The sequence below is a fragment of the Lagenorhynchus albirostris genome, chromosome 4 (genome assembly GCF_949774975.1).
Source record: "Lagenorhynchus albirostris chromosome 4, mLagAlb1.1, whole genome shotgun sequence".
Lineage (NCBI taxonomy): Eukaryota > Metazoa > Chordata > Mammalia > Artiodactyla > Delphinidae > Lagenorhynchus > Lagenorhynchus albirostris.
The window spans coordinates 32,913,444-32,931,512 of NC_083098.1; the positions used below are offsets into that span (position 1 = coordinate 32,913,444).

Sequence of the window (18,069 nt, forward strand, 5' to 3'; positions counted from 1 at the left end):
GGGGAGGGAGACTTGAGGGGTCAGAGGCTGCCTGGGGGCAAGTGCTGCACTGGTGTGTGTTAGAGGTGAGGGCCTCTGCTCAGAGTAGGCTGGCCCACTGGACTGCGTTCTGGTGACCACCGTTCAGTGCAGTAGCATCAAAGCACTTGCAGCTCATGTAAGTTCAACCTCTGGAGCATTAGAGTGAGTGATTCTTCCCACCCTCCCACTCAGTGGATATCTGCCGTAGGACATCTGGTGGTGGCAGAGGCAGTGTTTTCAGGTCTTGGGACACTCCTGGCTCAGTGGTTCCAGGGCAGCCTCCCAAGGGGCTCCACCTTCCCCGTGTGACAGAGGCCAGAGCCCATGGTGGGGCAGTTCGCTGTTGCTCTGGAGCTCCTTCCTGGAGGCCCAGCCTAGAGCAGGCTCCCTAGAGCCTCTCAGTGATCTCGTAAGCACTTAATTCCCTAAATTAAAATCCCGTTCTGCTTAAAACAGCTAGCGTGTTTCCTGCCACCTGATTCTTGCGGAGACTGAAATGTTTTATAATGGGAATGAGCTGCATTGGAAACAGAAGTATTGCTGGACGGATCTCAGAATGAGCTGCAGATAGATGGATGAATGGATCTGTGGTTCCCAAACACACCTACTCCTGTTCTAGTGGGTGCAAGGGCGGTGGGATTGCTTGGGGACGTTATTCCCAGAACATTGCCAGGCTCTATCCCCAGAGATTCTGATTCAGGAGGAACTGGTGGATTCCTGGTATCCATATTTTTAAAAAGCTGCTTCTGGTTATCCTGAGAGGTGGCCACATTGAATTCCAGCGGACTAAATAATTTCTTGACGCTACAAGCTGGTGCTTATGATGATTCTTTTTAAAAAGAAGGAAATATTTAGGAGCTACATATTTTAAAATTCCGCTGCAGAGGATTTACCTTTTCTTGGATTTCAAGGGATTAATTCTGTAACTACTGCCAGAATGTGGCAGTATTTCTAGTGTGGAGTATACAGGATTTCCTTCTTTTGTTATTAAGAGAGGAAAGAAATATATTTTGAAAAGTGTTACTGAATGCAGAATAAAAGTTGAGTTGTTTGTAATGAGAGTTAAAAATTTAACGGAATACTTTATATGCAGCATAGTTATTGTACTAACTATGGAATGTCACAGTATAATTCCCTGATTCATTGTATGAAGTACTGTTAGTGTATTTTCTTATCTCTGTTTATAGTTAAAGGAAAACCACAATGGAGGCTATTTGAAATACGGAAATGCCTCCTCAGAAGAGAGGTCAAAGGATTATTTGGAGAACTGGCAAATTCAGAGTTATTGAGTAGCAGTGGAGTTCATTGAGCTCTAGGGGCCAGGTGGTTTAAGGATCAGGGCTCACATGTCCATGAAGAAGTGTATGGGGACGGACACAGCAAGGGGAGAACATTTCTTGGTGTAAGCATCTGTTCTGCTTTTATTTGATTTCTTCACCGCCTCCCCTCCCCCTGCCAAAAAACAAACAAAACAAACAAACAAACAAAACCTACCAAAAACAAAAAAAACCCAAACCCCAGAACACTAGTCCTGATTTCTGTCCTTTTCTTCATCTTCTCATGCTGGCATTTGGAAGGTACATGCTAACAGATGTGCCTGCTTGATTGAAATTGATTAGCTCTAGATGATTGGGGTCCTTGTAGCAACAGGGGTTATATGTCAAATGGGCCTCCACTGGAGGGCAAGGCTGTTCTTCCCCTGCAGCTGCCAGGCTGCTTGAAATTAGGCGGAATGATTTTGCACTTGGATAATAGGCAGGCATTAACGGCAGCTTGTTACAAAGTGCTGCATAATAATGGGAAACGTGGACGTGCTAATCAAACGTATCTGCATATGGCATTTTCATTATGCATAAGAGGCATCTGTGTGCACAGAAAGGAAATGAGCTTGTGGGGCTTCCATTACGTGTTTGAGAAGATGCATCTGTAGAAATGACCTGGTTCCTTTCCTACGTTGAATCCTGACAGGATGATTGAGTTAGGAGGCTGGCATGTGTACTTGCTTTTTTTTTTTTTGAAACAGCTTTATTGAAATATAATACACATACCATACAATTCACCCATCTAAAGTATGCAGGTCAGTGTTTTTTTAGTGTATCTGCAGGGTTGGATTGCTGTCACCACAATCTAATTTTAGAATGTTTCTGTCCCTCAATAGAAGCTGTGGTTCTTTTATAAAGAAAATATAGTTTGTACCTTTTAAGGGACAGTTTTTTGATGGGGATGCAGATGATTAGGGCTTTTGCAGAATCACCCTATTTCTCAGAAAGCATTTTTTTTTTCCATAAATAGTCATAAAATGTATTTTAATGTTCCAGAGGTTACCTGTGTTCCTGACTTTTGGACCCAATCTCACGAATTAGGTTTTAGTTACTGGGTTCATCTAACTGTTAGTTGGGACCTTTTCAGCCTCAAGTGACAGATTCCGATTAAAAGGAATTTATTATTTAGTTCTCACAACCTGGAAGAAGGAGGGCTGTTGGCTTTGGGAATAAGCAGAGTCAGGGACTTTCTCTCCATTCCTCAGATCTTTTATCCCCACATTGGCCACATTCGCCACCAGGGTAGCTGGGGGACTGGATGTGGGTGTGGGGGACACATCTCCCCACTGGGGCTTGAACCCGGAGTGCAGCTGAGGTAGCAGAAGTGAGATTTAGGATCAGGTGCCAGGCGTCACCTCAGCTTGCCTCTATTCTTGTGTACCTGCTGTTTATTTATATAGGCTTAGATTTATTTCTTCCTTGTGGGATTATGAATCCACTCATTCCAGCAATGGAACCAGAATGGGCATCTCAGGCATGTTGCTGCTTCGATGTTAGTTAGAAGGTTTGAATAGGCCCAGGCCTGGGATGCTGCTTCCCGAAGATCTTCCCCAAGCCAGGGGTTAACAGACAGGGTCTCTTCTTACGGTCCTAGGTCTTAGCCTAATCTCTGCATGGTTCAGTGCCTGATTCAAGGCCTTATTTTTCTCAGTAGACTCAATATCCTCTCTGTTTCTTAATTTCTTAGTTGTCTCGGCATTTTATTAAAAATTGCGGCATTTCTAATTTAGTAAGTCACTCTAATTTGTATACCCTTGGAATGACTAGACCTTTTTTCTTTTTAAGGTGAATAAAAAATATAACTTGCCTGACATTGGTTTTGTTTTGTTTTTTTAAAAGGTAACTTAAAAAAATTAATTTATTTTAATTTTTGGCTGCGTTGGGTGTTCGTTGCAGTTGTGATGAGCGGGGGCTACTCTTCTTTGCGGTGTGCAGGCTTCTCATCGCGGCTTCTCTTGTTGCAGAGCATGGGCTCTAGGCGCGCGGACTTCAGTAGTTGTGGCACGTGGACTTCAGTAGTTGTGGCACATGGGCTTAGTTGCTCCGTGGCATCTGACATTGGTTTTTAAAATTTTTCTATACATAGTTTGTTTCTCCTTTTTTAAACAGTTAGATTTGGTCAAGGTTTATATTGAAATTTAGGAAACCTTTTTTCATGACCTTTCCTGTGGTCTCTGATATATTTTGGTGAGGCTAACTTTATACTGGATAATTAAAAAGATAGTCTGAGGCCTGGATTGTGATTTTAAAAATCCGTGACACCAGTTGAAGAGTTTTTCTCCTATGCAACAAATGCTATTGAGCAACTGTTGTCTAAATGCTTGGGACACATTCTGCACAAAACAGACCAAAATCCCTGTCCTGGTGGCACTTGCAGTCTAATAGAGTGTGGGAGAGAGACGGCAAATCTGAGTATAATAAACAACTGACTTGTATGGATGTTTGAAGGTGATATGTAGCGTGGAGAAAGTTGAAAAATAGGGCAAGGAAAAAGAGGATGAGGATCGTGGGGTGGGGCTGTCATTATAAGCAGGGTGTTTGGGTGAGATTTTACAAAGATTTGGAGGAGGTAAGGGAGCTTGCCATGAGGCTACGTGGGAAAAGAATGTTCCAGACAGAGTGGCCAGTGCAGAGGCCTGTAAGGTGGGAATTTGTGCCTGGAGTGTTTACAGAGCAGCCAGAAGACCTTGGGCTACAGCAGAGTATCCCAAGGTGGGAGGGAATTGAAGGTGAGTCATGGGGAGAGTGTGCTGTGGAGTTAGTTCCTGTGAGACCCATGAGATGGGGAGTCTTTGGGGGCTTTGAGCAGAGCGGTGAGACCAGCTGAATTCGGTTCAAATAGGCTGTCCTGGCCGGTGTTGACCTAGACTGTGGGAAGGCCACTTGAGCCCAGTTAATTGCAGTCAGTGGTCAAAAGATCAAGAGAGGGTGGTGCCCAGGCCTGGGTGGAGGTGGGGAAGGCGGTGTGGTTCTGGATCTGTTTTGCAGGCAGAGCTCCCAGGATTTCCAATAGATGGATGTGGGCGTAAGGCAGAGAGCAGTCAATGATGATTCCAAGATTATTGGCTGGAACAGCTGAGCCAAGATGGCTGTTGATGCAGGGGTGAAGAGTTTTTTTAATGTCTTTTAGACATCCCAGTAGACCTGTGGGTGGGCAGCTAGAGCACTGGGATTGCTGAGAGGGCTGGGCCCGAGATGTAAATTTCAGGTGATGGAGCCTGGAGACTGGGTCACATCATCCAGGGAGTGGTAGTAGGTGGGGAAGAAGAAGGCCTGGGGCTGGAGCCTGGGGGTCTCTGTTGAAAGAGGTGGAGGAGAGTCAGGGAAGTGGAGCAAAGTAACAAGTGTTTGAGAGTTGAAACTTTCGTTAGCTTTCAGATAACTTGTAAATGTGCAAATGTGTTACTTGAATGGTAAAAAGAAATAATTACAGGTTGTATTTAAGAAGAATGTACCTTCCTATCGTTCCTGAGTTTTCTAAAAGCACATAACTGAAAACTGTTAATATTCTCAAAGACATTGAACCCTGTAACAAATTTGGAAAACCGGGGGGAAAGGGAAATGTTACTAGTATTCCCCCATCCTAACATGGCCTGTTAATATTTTGGTTATTGCCTTTTCATTTTCCTCTGTATGTTTTTAGTTGTAATCATGTTGCACAGGACAGTTTTGTTTCCGCTTATTTACTTGTTGGCAGCTTTTTTTTTTTCCCCCAAGTTGCTATTATTATCTTAGAAACACAGTTTTTACTGGAGCGCTGGACTTCTTTTGCAATTGGTGTTCATTGACAGAAGGATTGAAGGGCTGAAGCTGCATTGCCGCTGGCTGATCCTTGTTCCTCCCTGCTCTGCTGGGCTCTGGAACCCGTGTGGGATTCACACCGTGCATGTCTGGGCTGGAGAATTCTGCAAGGAGAGGGGAGGGTGTTAGAGACCTGGGAGCAAGACCCTGGACAGGCGCAGGGCTGTACAAAGGGAGGGCAGGTTGTGCCCAGGGGCCTCTCTCCTGGGCCCCACGACCTCGGGGCCATTCTTTCTTCAGCAGTAACACTTCAGTGCTTCAAGGGTTTGAAAGAAAAATTACAATTTAAAAGGAAAACCCTCATGCACTATTTGCATATGAGTGGCATCTGTATAATTAAGAACAATTAAGTTCCCTGGGCTGAACTGAAAGGGAGGCTCCTGCTACTTTGCTGCTGTTCCAGCTGAGAGCAGCCCGGTGCTGGCAGCTCGCGGGAATTGTCGGAGGTGTTTCAGCCCCTCCCCCCCCAACTCAAGCCGCCCCCTCCTCAGTACGTGAAATTCTGAAACATTTTTGGTCTTGTCCTGATTTGCTTCTGGAGAGTCCATGGAAATCGGAACATGAATCTTTACCATCTTGCTTTTCTGCTGCCCTTAGAACAGACCCGCCTCCACCACACCTCAGGCACTTTGCGAAGCTCTCTACACACAGATTTCATTTAATCTTCACGGTGGGTCTAGGGGTGATATCTTAACTTTATAGTACTGGAAACTGAAATTCTGGTCACACAAACCATCTCTTGTACTCATCTAGCTCATTGATTCCACCTTTGTGAGTTGGTCTCCGCTGGGGACCCAGTGACTCTAGGCCCTGGGAATTCAGCAGATTTCTTTCTTTCACTGCCGTAACCTTTTTTGGACTCCTTTCTCCCAAGCCTGACTAGGAAACAGGACACAGTCTGGCCCCGATTTTCCTCTTCTGGTTTTGCAAGAGCTCTGCACTTTGTCACGGTGTTGAAGGACTTTGAATAGGGCAGGAAGATAGCCTTCCCCCATTGTAGGGTTCCTGCAGTCACCCTGGGGAAGAAAGTCATGTGTATCAATGACTGAGGAAAGTTCCAAGCAGTCTTTCAAGAGTAGAATAATTTTTACTCCTTGCCCTCCCCGCAGTGTATTTGGTGTTGGGCTGTGATTGGTGAGGCCCCTGCCCGGACTTTATTCCTAGAAGGCCAGGTGGGGACATCACCTGTGTGTTCCTTCCAGCACCTCTTTTATTTCTGCTGTGGTCACACGGGTCTGGGTTCCCTGAAGTGTCTGACAGAGGTCCTGACAGGTCCCTGTGTGAGGCTTGTCCCTACATGTGCACTTACGAGGCAGAACGATAGGTTCTAAACTAGAAGGCAGTTTCTGTATTACCGGTCCTGAGGGCAGTTCCTATACAGGCGTTTCTCAGTTGGCACCAGTGTGTGACCAGAGCCACCGTAGGCCACCACCGTAGTCATTGGCTTTTCCCAGTGTGGGACAGCAGGAACTGTCTTTTCTTTGCTTAGAAGTTTTGTTTGCTGTCAGGTTTGGGTTACTTTTATTGCTGTAGCCATTTAGTCTGCTGATTTATTGGGAAGCTCTGGTTCTGGACCACATGAAAGGCTGGCAGTGCTGGACCCACCTCCCCAGGGCAAGCAGAGGCTGGGAGGATGGGGTTCTTGGATAGTGGTAGTTCTGTTGAGCAGTGGCCCCTGGCAGTTCTGATGTTTGAAAAGACTAGACTTAGACTCAATTAGACTTAACTTTTGAGGTAACAGAGCTACAAAGTACCAGAGGTTTAAAACATGCTTTACACTGCCTCTGGCTCCAGGCAGTCTTCAGGGATCCCCGCTCCCCCAGGATCCCCACATTCCTTCGCCTAGGGCACCGGTCTGGTCCTCAGGGTGCGAGGTGGCGGCATTGTGTTCATGGCTGCGGATGGGAGGAGGGGTGGAGGTAGGGCCAGAGAGTTCCTGGCACCCGCCACAGGACCCTACACCCCATTTGCTGGAGCCTGGTCCCGTGGCCATACCTAGCTGCAAGGGAGCTTGGGAAATGTGCCCAGCCAAAAACGAAGTGGAAGAAAGAGAGAAGGAATGTTGAGGGCCAGTCTGTGCCACAGAACCCTGTGGGAGAAACCATGACACCGTGACCATTATTTCTCAAGGGCAAATTGGTTTTGACATAACACATTTTTAAGTTATCAGCCCCTCCATCCCTAGGAGAAAACCCCAGTCTCTCTGTCTCGTGTTAAGGCATCCTTGTTTTTCAGGGCACACTCGGGATGGTTTCTCCAGTGTCAGTAAGCCTTGGGCTTCACATGAGAAAAATCAGGGTTTAAGCCATGCTGACGGTGGAGTTCTATCGTGTAAGCTGTGAGCTTGGCAGTAGTGAGTTATGCTCTGTGGGCAAGTGTGGGCTCTGTGTTAGTATGTTAAGTGGAAAGCCTGACAGGCCAGTCAGAAGAGCTTCTTCTACATTCCTGTTTTCAAAAAAAATTTTCATTCAGAGGGTAGATTTTGTTTTTCTCTTTTAAAGGGAGAGGACTTGAGCTTGTTGAATAGGGGCATGTTCAGAGCACACGAATCCTTGCTCTTTGCGGCGCGCAGATGCCATGGCCAGGAGGGCTGGCCCTTCAAGGGACAGTTAAAACGCTTAGGCATTTTTCATTAGATTTTTTGGGACAATATTGCTAATATTCTTCGTAATTGCCTGAAATTGTTTTGATATATTTGCTCACGTTGGGATTAAAAAAGTCAATCAGTGCATTGTGTTTGAATTCAAATGTTGTTTTGGACCTTGAAGTTATATAGGATGACTCTTTCATCCTCCCAAGAAACTATAAGAAATCTCCTTAGGTTCTTCCGTTTTTGTGTTACCAACCTTCCTGAAGTCCGTGCGCCTTCACTTGTGTTTCCCTTGTCGGGAACCCCTTCCTCCATGTTCACCTGAACACGGCACATCCAGCCTTCTGGTCCTGCTCAACGCCGTCTCGTCCAGAAAGCTTTTCTGAAGCTGCTTCACAGCATCTTTCCCTCTTCTGGACTGTGCTCCACCTTGAGTGATATGTGAGACTGTAGGCCCGTGGAAGTCAGGCAGCCTCTTATTCTTCTTTGGATTCTTAGGTCAAACTGCCTTGGCTGCGGTAATGTCTGATGCAGGTAGAGTGAAGGAATTAGTGTTGGTGGGATTTGACATTGCCGCTTTTATTTCTGGTGATGGTGGTTCCATCACCAGAAAAACTAAAGGAATTTCTCTGGAATACAAGCCGATATTGCTGCATCCTATTTGTCTGAAAGCGTCAGATGCAAAAGTAGTGGCTTTCCCAAGCTTTAAATTTATAGAACTAATCTAATTAATCAAATTCTGCTATGACCAATCCAGTATATTCATACTGTTATCCATCTAAAAGCATTTTTCATATCAACTAAGGTAATGTTTAGTTCCTGCTTAAATATCAAGGTGGTTGTAGTTTGGAAGTCATCTGTGAATAAATGTGCAAGATGAGTACACATTGGATATATATGTTTGCCATGTGTTAGGAAATAAAATTATTTTGTTGAAGAAAAAGTGATATTTATATACCAAGTTGCTTAAAGGGTCATAGTTGAGCTTTAAAAAATAGCTTGTTCTCTATGTCAGTGAGTATCTTTCTGTTACCAAAGGAGAAAGGGCAGGGGATAAATTAGGAGTATGGGATTAACAGATACACATTACTATATATAAAATAAACAACAAGGATTTACTGTATAGCATAGGGAACTATATTCAGTATCTTGTAATAACCTATAAGGAAAAAGAATTTGAAATAGAACGTGTACATATGAGAATCACTTTGCTGTACACCTAAAGCTAACAATAGTGTAAGTCAACAATTGTTCAGTTAAAAAAAAAACAAACCAGCTTGTTCGTGTTCAGAGAACTAATATCTAAATTTATATGGGCACGTTGGTTGGTTTTCTAAATATAGCTACCGTATTGCACAAGCTGGCATTGTCCACTTATGATTGAGGAGAAAAAGGCCTTCATTCCCAGTCTCCCCATTCACTTATCGTTTGTGTGAATTTCTGTTCGGCTTCCTCTTCACCACGTGTAGCATCTGGCCAAGACTGTTACTGCTGGAGACGTCTAGTACTGATTTACTTTTTCATGCTAACTTGTCTTCTAGCTGAAAGGTAGTGCAAAATGTATTTTGTATTTTGCAGGTTTAAAAATCATTTTAAACTATTTTAACATATAGTAGAGTCTAGGAAAAGATGTTAAGTCTTTAAACTGTAGATGAGAAACCATGTTTTACAGTAAAGAGAAAGTTGGGCTGGGAGTAGGAAACACACGCTTAATTACTGGCCTTTTCTTTTATAGGTTTTTGCATGGTTATTTAACCACTTAACTAAAGGCGTTCTTTATAGCATGTGGACTGTGGTATGATTAAATGTGTAAACGCAATAATATATTTAAAATTCTTTAACGTGCAGATGTAACGTCTTTTGAATGTAAGGTCCTGCTAGGGAGACTAGAAGGAGGGGATGGCTTTGTGTGGTATCAGCGTGTCAGATGCCAGGACGGCCCTCAGTGTCGGCTGCGTGTGGAGTTAAGAAAGGTAGAGAAGTCAGGGTGTCAGCAGGGCTCCCGGCTGGGCGGGTCGGCTGTCGCTCACCAGGAGGGGCGGACAGCACCGTGAACCACTGGGGAGACCAAGGAAGACGCTGAGCTCCATCTTGGATTGTGTTTGGGGGTTCCGGGGGGTCGTCTGCGGGCTGGTGTCCGCTTCAGATGGAAGCACGAGTCAGAAGCTCAGCAGAGGAGTCCAGGCCACAGATATACAGGCTTGGGAATGAATCAGTCAGACCACAGAAACCGACCCTGGCTGATTTAAGCAGAAAAGGAATTCATTGAAAAGATGTTGGGCAGCGTACAGAATCTCGAGGAAGACTTAAGAACCGGGCTCAGAAAACAAACAAGCAAGCAGGGGACTTTGCAGCGAGAACCACAGCCAGAGCGTGTCCTGGAAGGAGACTGCTGAGGACGCCCCGGCCCCTGCCGCTCCCCGTCTGTGGTGGCTACTACCCCAGAACAGCCCCACCTCCCTCCTCCCTTGTGGCATCATTAGCCGCTGCCCTGCCCCGGGCCGGTGAGCCTGGCCAAGTCTAGGTCGTGTGCTGGCGCCCGGCAGCAAGCTCGGCCACTAAAACTAGGGCGGTTGACCCTCGAACAACTCGGGTTTGAGCTGTGCAGGTGAACTTAGACGTGCTCTCTTTCTATCGATATGGACTACACGATCCGCAGTTGATGGAACCTGTGGGCGCAGAACCGCAGCTCGGGGGCGGATCCTGAGGGCTGACTGTAAAGTTATTGCAGACTTTTGACTGTGTGGGGGCGGAGCCCCTGAGCCCCAGTGTTTTTCAAGGCCACCTGTCATTGGCCCTCTCACAGCTCAGCAGGGGTGACAGTGGCAAATCTGTGAATGTGGTAAGGAAGCTTAGATGCTGGACAGCCAGAAAAATCCAGATGTCTGTATGGGAAGCATCACCCTGTTGGTGATGCGTGAGCCTAAGGGGTGAGTGTGATGGTCCAGAAAGAGTGAGAATTGAGGAAGGGCAGAGGAAGGGGTGACCTGGGAGAGGTGAGCAGGGGGAGCCCCAGGGGTGGGAGGAAGACTGGGCGGGACGGCTTAGAAACCAAGGGAGGGCACTCCGGGAGAGAGTAGCCCCGAGAGTGAGTCAGCGCGGTCCCCGAGGTCACAGCTTGTTATCCCTGGAGACCTTAGCAAGAGCAGTCTCGGTGAGGGAGGGGGCGATGCGGGAGAGAAGGGGGCCGGACGCTGTGTGGGGAGGGGCTCTGAGCCGGGTTCACGGTCCCCTTCAACCACCGGCTGCTAAGTGGGCTACATGGGCTTCGGCAGGTCACTTAAGCGCTCAGCGCGTCTGTGTCCCTGTGTGTGGAAGCGGGGTACTAACAGTGCCCACAGGGTGTATGGGGTTACACGGGGCAATCAAGTGCTTGGCACAGCATCCGTGCGCTGTAAGTGCTCGTAGACGTGCTTGCGGTCATCGGTACTCTCACCGGCAGCTTGCTGCGAAGGGCAGAGAGGACTTGGAGCGGGTGAGAAGCATCAGGGCCTCTTCTCAAGTGAAGGGGCGTGAGTTTCACGTGTGTAAGTGGACGAGAAAGACGGCGCAGGTAAGGAGATGGTGAAAACCCTGGGGAGGGCAGGATGGGGCTGGGAGGCCCTGGAATCAGCCCAGGACCCACGCAGAAAGGCGAGGTAGGGGTCGTCTTTGAGAGAAGGAACACCTCCTCGGATGGAGAAGGACATCAGCAACTCAGGGGGCGGACTGCTGTGGAGGACTTTTGTCCTGGCCTTGGAGGGGTTGGCCGTCACCGCGCCAGGTGGCTTGAAATCCCAGATCTCTTGTCAGTGAGACCGCCTCCAACAGACCACTGTTGGTACTGCTCCAAGGACTTTCCTCGACTTTGATTTTGAAGCCCAGGGCTTCTATAGTAGAAGCAACTAGGAAAATCGTCTACTACCAAATGACTTTTTTCCCCTCTGGGAATTTAATGGGGAAGAATACGGGTTTCTGCCTCCATTTCCCCCTCCCCCCCATGCCTCTTGGCTTGCGGCTTGCGGGGTCTTAGCTCCCCAACCAGGGATTGAACCTGTGCCCTCGTCGGGGAGAGCGCGGAGTCCTAACCACTGGACCGCCGGGGAGTCCCTCTGCCTCCATTTTTTTTTTTTTTTTTTTTTTTTTTTTTGCAGCAAAGAGGAGGTTTATTCACAGGGCAGCCAAGCGAGGACGTGACGTGACAATAGGTCTCAAATCCGCCTCCCCAAAGGCAAGGGGCTTTGGGTATCTTTTGGGAGGTCTGAGGTCTTCTGCCAGCCTTCAGTAGGTGTTCTGTAGGAGTTGTTCCACGTGTAGATGTATTTCTGGTGTATCTGTGGGGAGGAAGGTGATCTCCGCGTCTTACTCTTCCGCCATCTTCCGCCTTCCTTCTGCCTCCATTTTTAAGCTGTTCTTTGCGAATAGTTAATTTACCAGGAAGAATGACATTTCTAACTTAAGTAGACATGCCTGTGTATTTCATATTTTTTTCCTTTCAGTAGACTTCTGGGGAGAAGTAATTTTTAAATTAAAAGTAAAGCAGAACACAATTTGTACTACCAAAATTATGATGTAGAATTTTATAACTCGTGTAGTTACAGAACTCATTTCATAAATCATGCAGCCTGGGCCGTTTGTTCTTCAACTGAAGGCCCTAGAGCTGGTACCGATGGGTCCGAGGGGTACTCAGGGCAGCGTCAGTGCCATTGGTGGGGCTGTGCAGGCCTTGCCCTGCGGTGGCCAGTCTGACTGTGGGCAGGATTCCTAAGGGCTGCTGCAGGCTGGGGCTTCTTATATCTGTACAGCGGTGGGTTCCAGTTCCATTGCATAAGGGAGAAGTACTGAATTCCTCCATGGTCCCTGGGAATAGCAGCTGAGTCCTAGAAGTCCCTCTTTCCTGCTCAGGGTCCAGGGGGATTAACAATGCAGTGGCCTTGTCAGTGGCAGTGCCTTCTCAGTCTCAGGGCTGCGCTCCCGTCTGCGCTCTCCTTCCTCCCTGCTCACCCTGCCCCGCCCGGCTTTGTGCTCCCCACTCTGCATCTGGCTGCAGCCACCAGATGCTCAGAGGGTGTTCTCCAAAGTGACCTGTGCTTCCTCAAGCTGTTAGCTTGGCTGGAGGTGCCTTGGTTCAGTTTCCATTGAGGGTTGCTGTCGGTGGAGCCCCAGCCCTCGAAGCCTTTCCTGACTCTTTCAGTAAGTGTCTCCTCCCCTGCGCTTCGAACTCTCTTGATCTTTGAGTTTTGCCTGTTGGCACACAAGCCTGGCCCGGCCTCCTGGATCACGATCTTCAGGGGAGACTCTTCTGAGCCGGCCGCCCGCGCCCCGGGCAGCTGGGCCACACCGAATTCAGCCGACGGCTGTGAGGCAGGGGCCCGAGCCCCTGGGCCCTGATGCTCGTTCCCAAGAGGAGGAGCATTGCGTCTGAAATGATGTGTTTTGGTTGGATAACATTTGTGAATGGCAAGAACAGTTGGTTATAGTTAATTCATTTTTATATCCAAGTTACTGGACTGAATTTTCTTAAAGGGTGTGTCTGATATTCGCAGATCGATTTAATTTTCCTAGGAAGGAGGACTGGGCATCCGAGTGCTTTTCTGAGGATCTTGGCATCATCCAGCCCAGCCCCCTCGATTTTCTGAAGAGGAGACCAAGCCTTGTGTCACGTGGGAGCTCCTGGCTGGGACCTGACCCAAGGTCTTCTCATTTCTAGTGAAATTTCTTTCCTCTTACTAGCCACTTTTTCAAACTGTGTTTCTTTGTTTTATATACAGAGAAAAAAGATGGCCAAAGTTAAAAAAGAGAGAGAGAAAGAAGATAAAAAAGTCAGGTAATCTTAAGCAAAGATATTCTTTCAAAAAAGCATGTGTGGAATTCCTTGTCCACATGTCCTGAAGCTGAGGGAAGGCGCGACTCTGCAGGAGGAGGGCATCTTCAGAATAAGTGGGCATGGGATGGGGTCCATATAACAAGAGTGCCTCGCTCAGTTTGCTGTCAATTTTATGTCTTATTTCTGTGCCTCGTTCCTCCTGTAGAAGCAGAACAGGCTCGCTCTTATTTTTCTCTTTTAATACAGGGCTTTTCCTTGTAATCATCTTGCAGATGGGGAAAGGGTGAAAGTTAGAAATACATGGCATGAATTTATAATTTAGTTTTACAAGATGCATGCCTTTATTTTATGGCAGTTGTGGGGACTCCTAAGAGTACAAGAGGCCAGGTGGACTTCCACATAAAAGAATCATCCGTATTGTTAAGGGTACAGATGTGAAGAGAGTAATGCTGATTTTTGAGAGAAAAAGGAAAGGGAAACAGTGTATCTTTTATTTCTGAAGCTCTTGAGGCTTAAGTTATTTCTTTGATGTTGTCGATTTAGAAATGAAAACTTTGGCATCTTTAAACACAGTATGATTTCCTATGATTTCCTAGCTAGCACTGATATTTGAGGATAATTGTTGATGTCCATAGTTGACTAAATTTTGGCAGTTTGCTGCTTTTTTCTCCCTTCAATCTTTAATACTCGAGGTCATAGGTATGTGCGTGAGATCCTTCCAGGTCAGTACCTGTGTCTAAAATGGTTTTATCTATGGGAACTAACTTTTTGACTCATATAGTGATGTTAAATCTCCTTGTACAACTTGATCTGGTTTCCAGATTGTAAAGTCAAGTGAGCTGAAACTGACCAAATGAGAAAGATAAATCTGTTCTGTGACTTTTAGGAAAAAATACTGACGTGGTTTTATTTCTCCATTGTGAGGTCAAAAAATAGTTTCTTTGAAGTTTCTACCATACTGCTTAAATGTCTGATTTTCACTGGGTATGAAAAACTTCCTGCTCGTGGGTTTTAGAAAACTCTGTTATGGTGTGAGACAGCCCAGGTTTATATTTCACTTGTTCTATTCAGAGATAATTACTACTACCCCATTTGGGACTTCTAAATCCTGAGGTCAGCTCTGACTCCACGCTCAGTTGGCCTCTCCATCTGTTCTCATTGCTTTTGCTGTTAGATGACAGTCATCCTCTTAGTAACACGATCTAATATTTATTGCACTTAACTATGTGCCAGGCGTGTAGCAAAGGCATTATTATTTCATTTTAACCTCATGATAACTATAAGGTGGATACCGTTGTTATTTTCATGTTACAGATACTAAGGCTGGGACTTTTGAGAAGTTAAGTGACGGCTTTGGGTCTCAGCTCTGAAGCCCTGCCCCTGTCCTGGCAGGTGACACTGCCTTGGTTCCTTGGGTAGGTCATGTGAACCTGGATGGACTTGAACTCCATGCAGGGTTCAGGTTTCTGACCTGGATAGACAGATCTGCATTGGAATTTTGGCTGTGCCTCTTAGTGACTATGTGATCTTGGGTGAATTACTTAAATCCTCCAAAACCTCGTCTTCATTCAGAAGTTGTGTGTGAAATCTGACGATAAATCCACTTTCAGTACCCAAGGCAGGAAGAAGACTCTCATTAGTTATTTTACTTTTTACTAATACAGTAGCCTGACTTTTCTAAGATCATTCTTGGCATGTGAAGTTGCCTGTTTTCTTTTCCTTCTGGAATGCTGAGCCCTGGCCATCTCTGTCTGGAGTGGGGGTGACTCCTGTGGCTCTTTAAAACATTTCTGGAGGCAACTGGGTGTGTGTTTGTGGCCTTTTTTTGCAAGCAAGTCATGGAGTTAGTACTGGCCTTTTGGGGCTTGAGAGAGACCAGTTAATAGCATACCTCTCACCTGCCCAAGCTGGACACGAGGGAGGAGGTTGGCAGATGGACACTGAGGTCACCTTTATTATTAATACAGTTGATGCTGAGGTAGAATAAAGGAGATACGGATAAGAGATAACAGAGAAAGGATTCTTAGGAGAGGGGATGGGGGAAGGGAAGCTTACACAGAGGCAGAAAAGTGGAGAGAGGAAGAAGAGATTGCAACCAGGATTCTTCCTATGAGATGAGGATCTTGGAAGGGGTTCTCTGTATTGTTTGCACCTTCAAGAAAAATGGGAGAGGGGCTTGCTGAAGGTTATAGCGTTTCTGTGGGCCGGCAAGTTTCAAACTCAAATGTCTATTCCTGGACCAGCCTCTGGACTGTGCTTGCTGGAGGGCTACTTTGCGGGAGGAGAACATGGAAAGATTGTATTTTGGAAAACTTACTTGAGTCTCTGAAAACAGTTATGCATGCTACATTTAGGAGCTTCTCCAGTTAAGTATTTTTGGAGTACATGGCTTTTAAAATGTCCTGTGACACTAAGTGAAGTAAGACAGAGAAAGACAAATATATCGCTTATATGGGGAATCTAAAAAAAAAAAAAAAAAGATACAAATGAACTGATTTACAAAACCAAAACAGACTCACAGACTTAGAGAATGAATTTATGGTTACCAGGGGAGAGGGATGGGGGAGGAGGGATAGATTGGGAGTTTGGGGTTGACAAGTATACACTACTATATTTAAAGTAGATAACCAACAAGGACCTACTGTTTTTTTTTTTAAAAAAAGAATTTCTTAAAAGAAATGTCGTATGACAGTTAATACTTTCTTGATACACACACGTGTATATATTTTATATTTATATATATTTTTACATATATTTTGTATTTTAAGTCTTTAAGTATGTATATATATTGTTATAGCTTATTTTTTAATGTCTTTATATGTTTTTTAGTATTTTAATTTCTGGCTTTTGGTTCTGAAGGAAAATGAAATCATAGTAATGATTAACAACTGCTGAAAATATGACCTGCCGTATGAGATTTTATTTGATTGTTAATCTTAAAAATACAGACCTGGTGATGGTTTCAGCCTTTGGGAGCAACCCTGGCTATGCTCCTGATCCTTTCCCTGTTACAACTTGTCTAACGAATGTGGAGGCCGAAGCTGCCTCCCTCTGCAACCCCTTACCCTCAGCTCCCGCCCTTGTGTGTCTTTTCTTGATTTGGGGTTTGTGAAAATAGATATGTTTCCTGAATTCGCCCAGAAATGAAGCCTATTAAAAATTAAATCTATCTCCATTTTTTATCTGAATGCTTATAGAATCTATATATTTGGTATGAAGTTATACTAACCATAATCTAAGAGTATCTTAAATTTTTGCAGCTGTAGAATTATATTAGGCTTCAGATAATTCAGCTTTAACATTTAAAATCTAGTTCCGACTCCTTTATAAGGGAGTAAAATTATATCTTATGAGAGCTATCGGCCTAAGTATATCCTCTTAACTCAGCATTCAAATTTTAAAAGTACAACAAAAATTAATCTGTCTTGTCTTGTCTTTTTTAGCTTCTCAGACAAGCTATTTAGTGGAAAAGCTTTACATTTTCAGCCATCAGTTCTAGATTTTGGAGTTCAGTAAGTATCTTCTCTTTATAATTTTTAGTAATTTATTATTTACACTCTTTGCTTTCAGGATATCTCTTATGTATATGTATGATGTTAAATATATTTTAAATATATAGATAATATCAAGAGAGATTGATCCTAGAACTTGTTAAAAGGAACATTTTTGTGAAAAGGAGAGTGTAAGAGTTGTTTTAGCCCTTTCGTTAGTTTTTAATGAATGTACCGTATAATTTAAGTCGATAGTAAGTCCTTGTTTTTCTGAAACAAAGCAGGTTATTTTATAACGAAAAACTCTACATATTGATGGTTTCTGAATTTTTAAAATTAGATTCACTTATTCACTCAGTTTTTACTGCTCCTTATGCTTTGGGATTCAAAATTGTACATACATTAGTTACTATGATTGAGGCTTTGGAAACAAGTTAAGTGGGGAAGACAGCGTGGAAGCTGTAATTCCTTGTAGTACATCTTGTTGAGAACCATGAGGTGAAGGGGATGTGATCTGAGTGTCGGTTGAGGGACTGATCTGGGAACTCAGAGAAATTAAGGAAGAGAAGGGTGAAGCTGTGCTCAGGAGGGAACTTCAGGACTCATGTTGGTTGTAATGAAGTGTTAAGACTCCCTGGACGCAGAATTTTGCTGCACTGAGTAGATGTAATTTCACGTTAGTCGAATTTCGAGGTGGAAGTAAAAGAGTGTTTCAGGATTAAAAACTCTGCTTGTTTCAGCAGCCTGGAACATCACTTCAGTTTTATGAAGAACTTTTTTCAGTTACAAGAAAAGTTATGTGAGTGAAATAACCATGGTGCTAGGAGAGCATCTGGGGTGAGTTAGTGGTGGTCTCCTGGTGTGCTCTCCTTTATTCATCTGGTTTCCTTCTTTCCATTTCCTTCTGATCATCAAAATATCAGAGCTGCCATGAAGAATAATGAATTTTAAATTTAAAAGCACATTGTTGAGCTTTTTAAGGAGAGTCTGTAAAAGGAAGAAGTGATAAAAGCGCGAAGGGAGCTTGCTGATTTTACA

At 45.0% G+C, this 18,069-nt stretch overlaps 1 protein-coding gene across 7 annotated transcripts in view; it reads left to right on the plus strand.

The window, feature by feature from the left end:
- The window catches only part of TMEM131L (transmembrane 131 like), a 160,126-nt gene that overhangs the window by 56,031 nt on the left and 86,026 nt on the right, over window positions 1–18,069 (plus strand). For 6 of the 7 annotated variants that reach the window (XM_060147822.1, XM_060147815.1, XM_060147816.1 and 3 more), the window contains exon 4: window positions 16,984–17,052. In XM_060147822.1, coding sequence (XP_060003805.1) covers window positions 16,984–17,052 — 69 coding nt within the window. Of the gene's footprint in view, window positions 1–1,352; window positions 1,424–16,983; window positions 17,053–18,069 lie in introns of those variants that run through there. The other variant, XM_060147821.1, reaches the window with a different exon arrangement.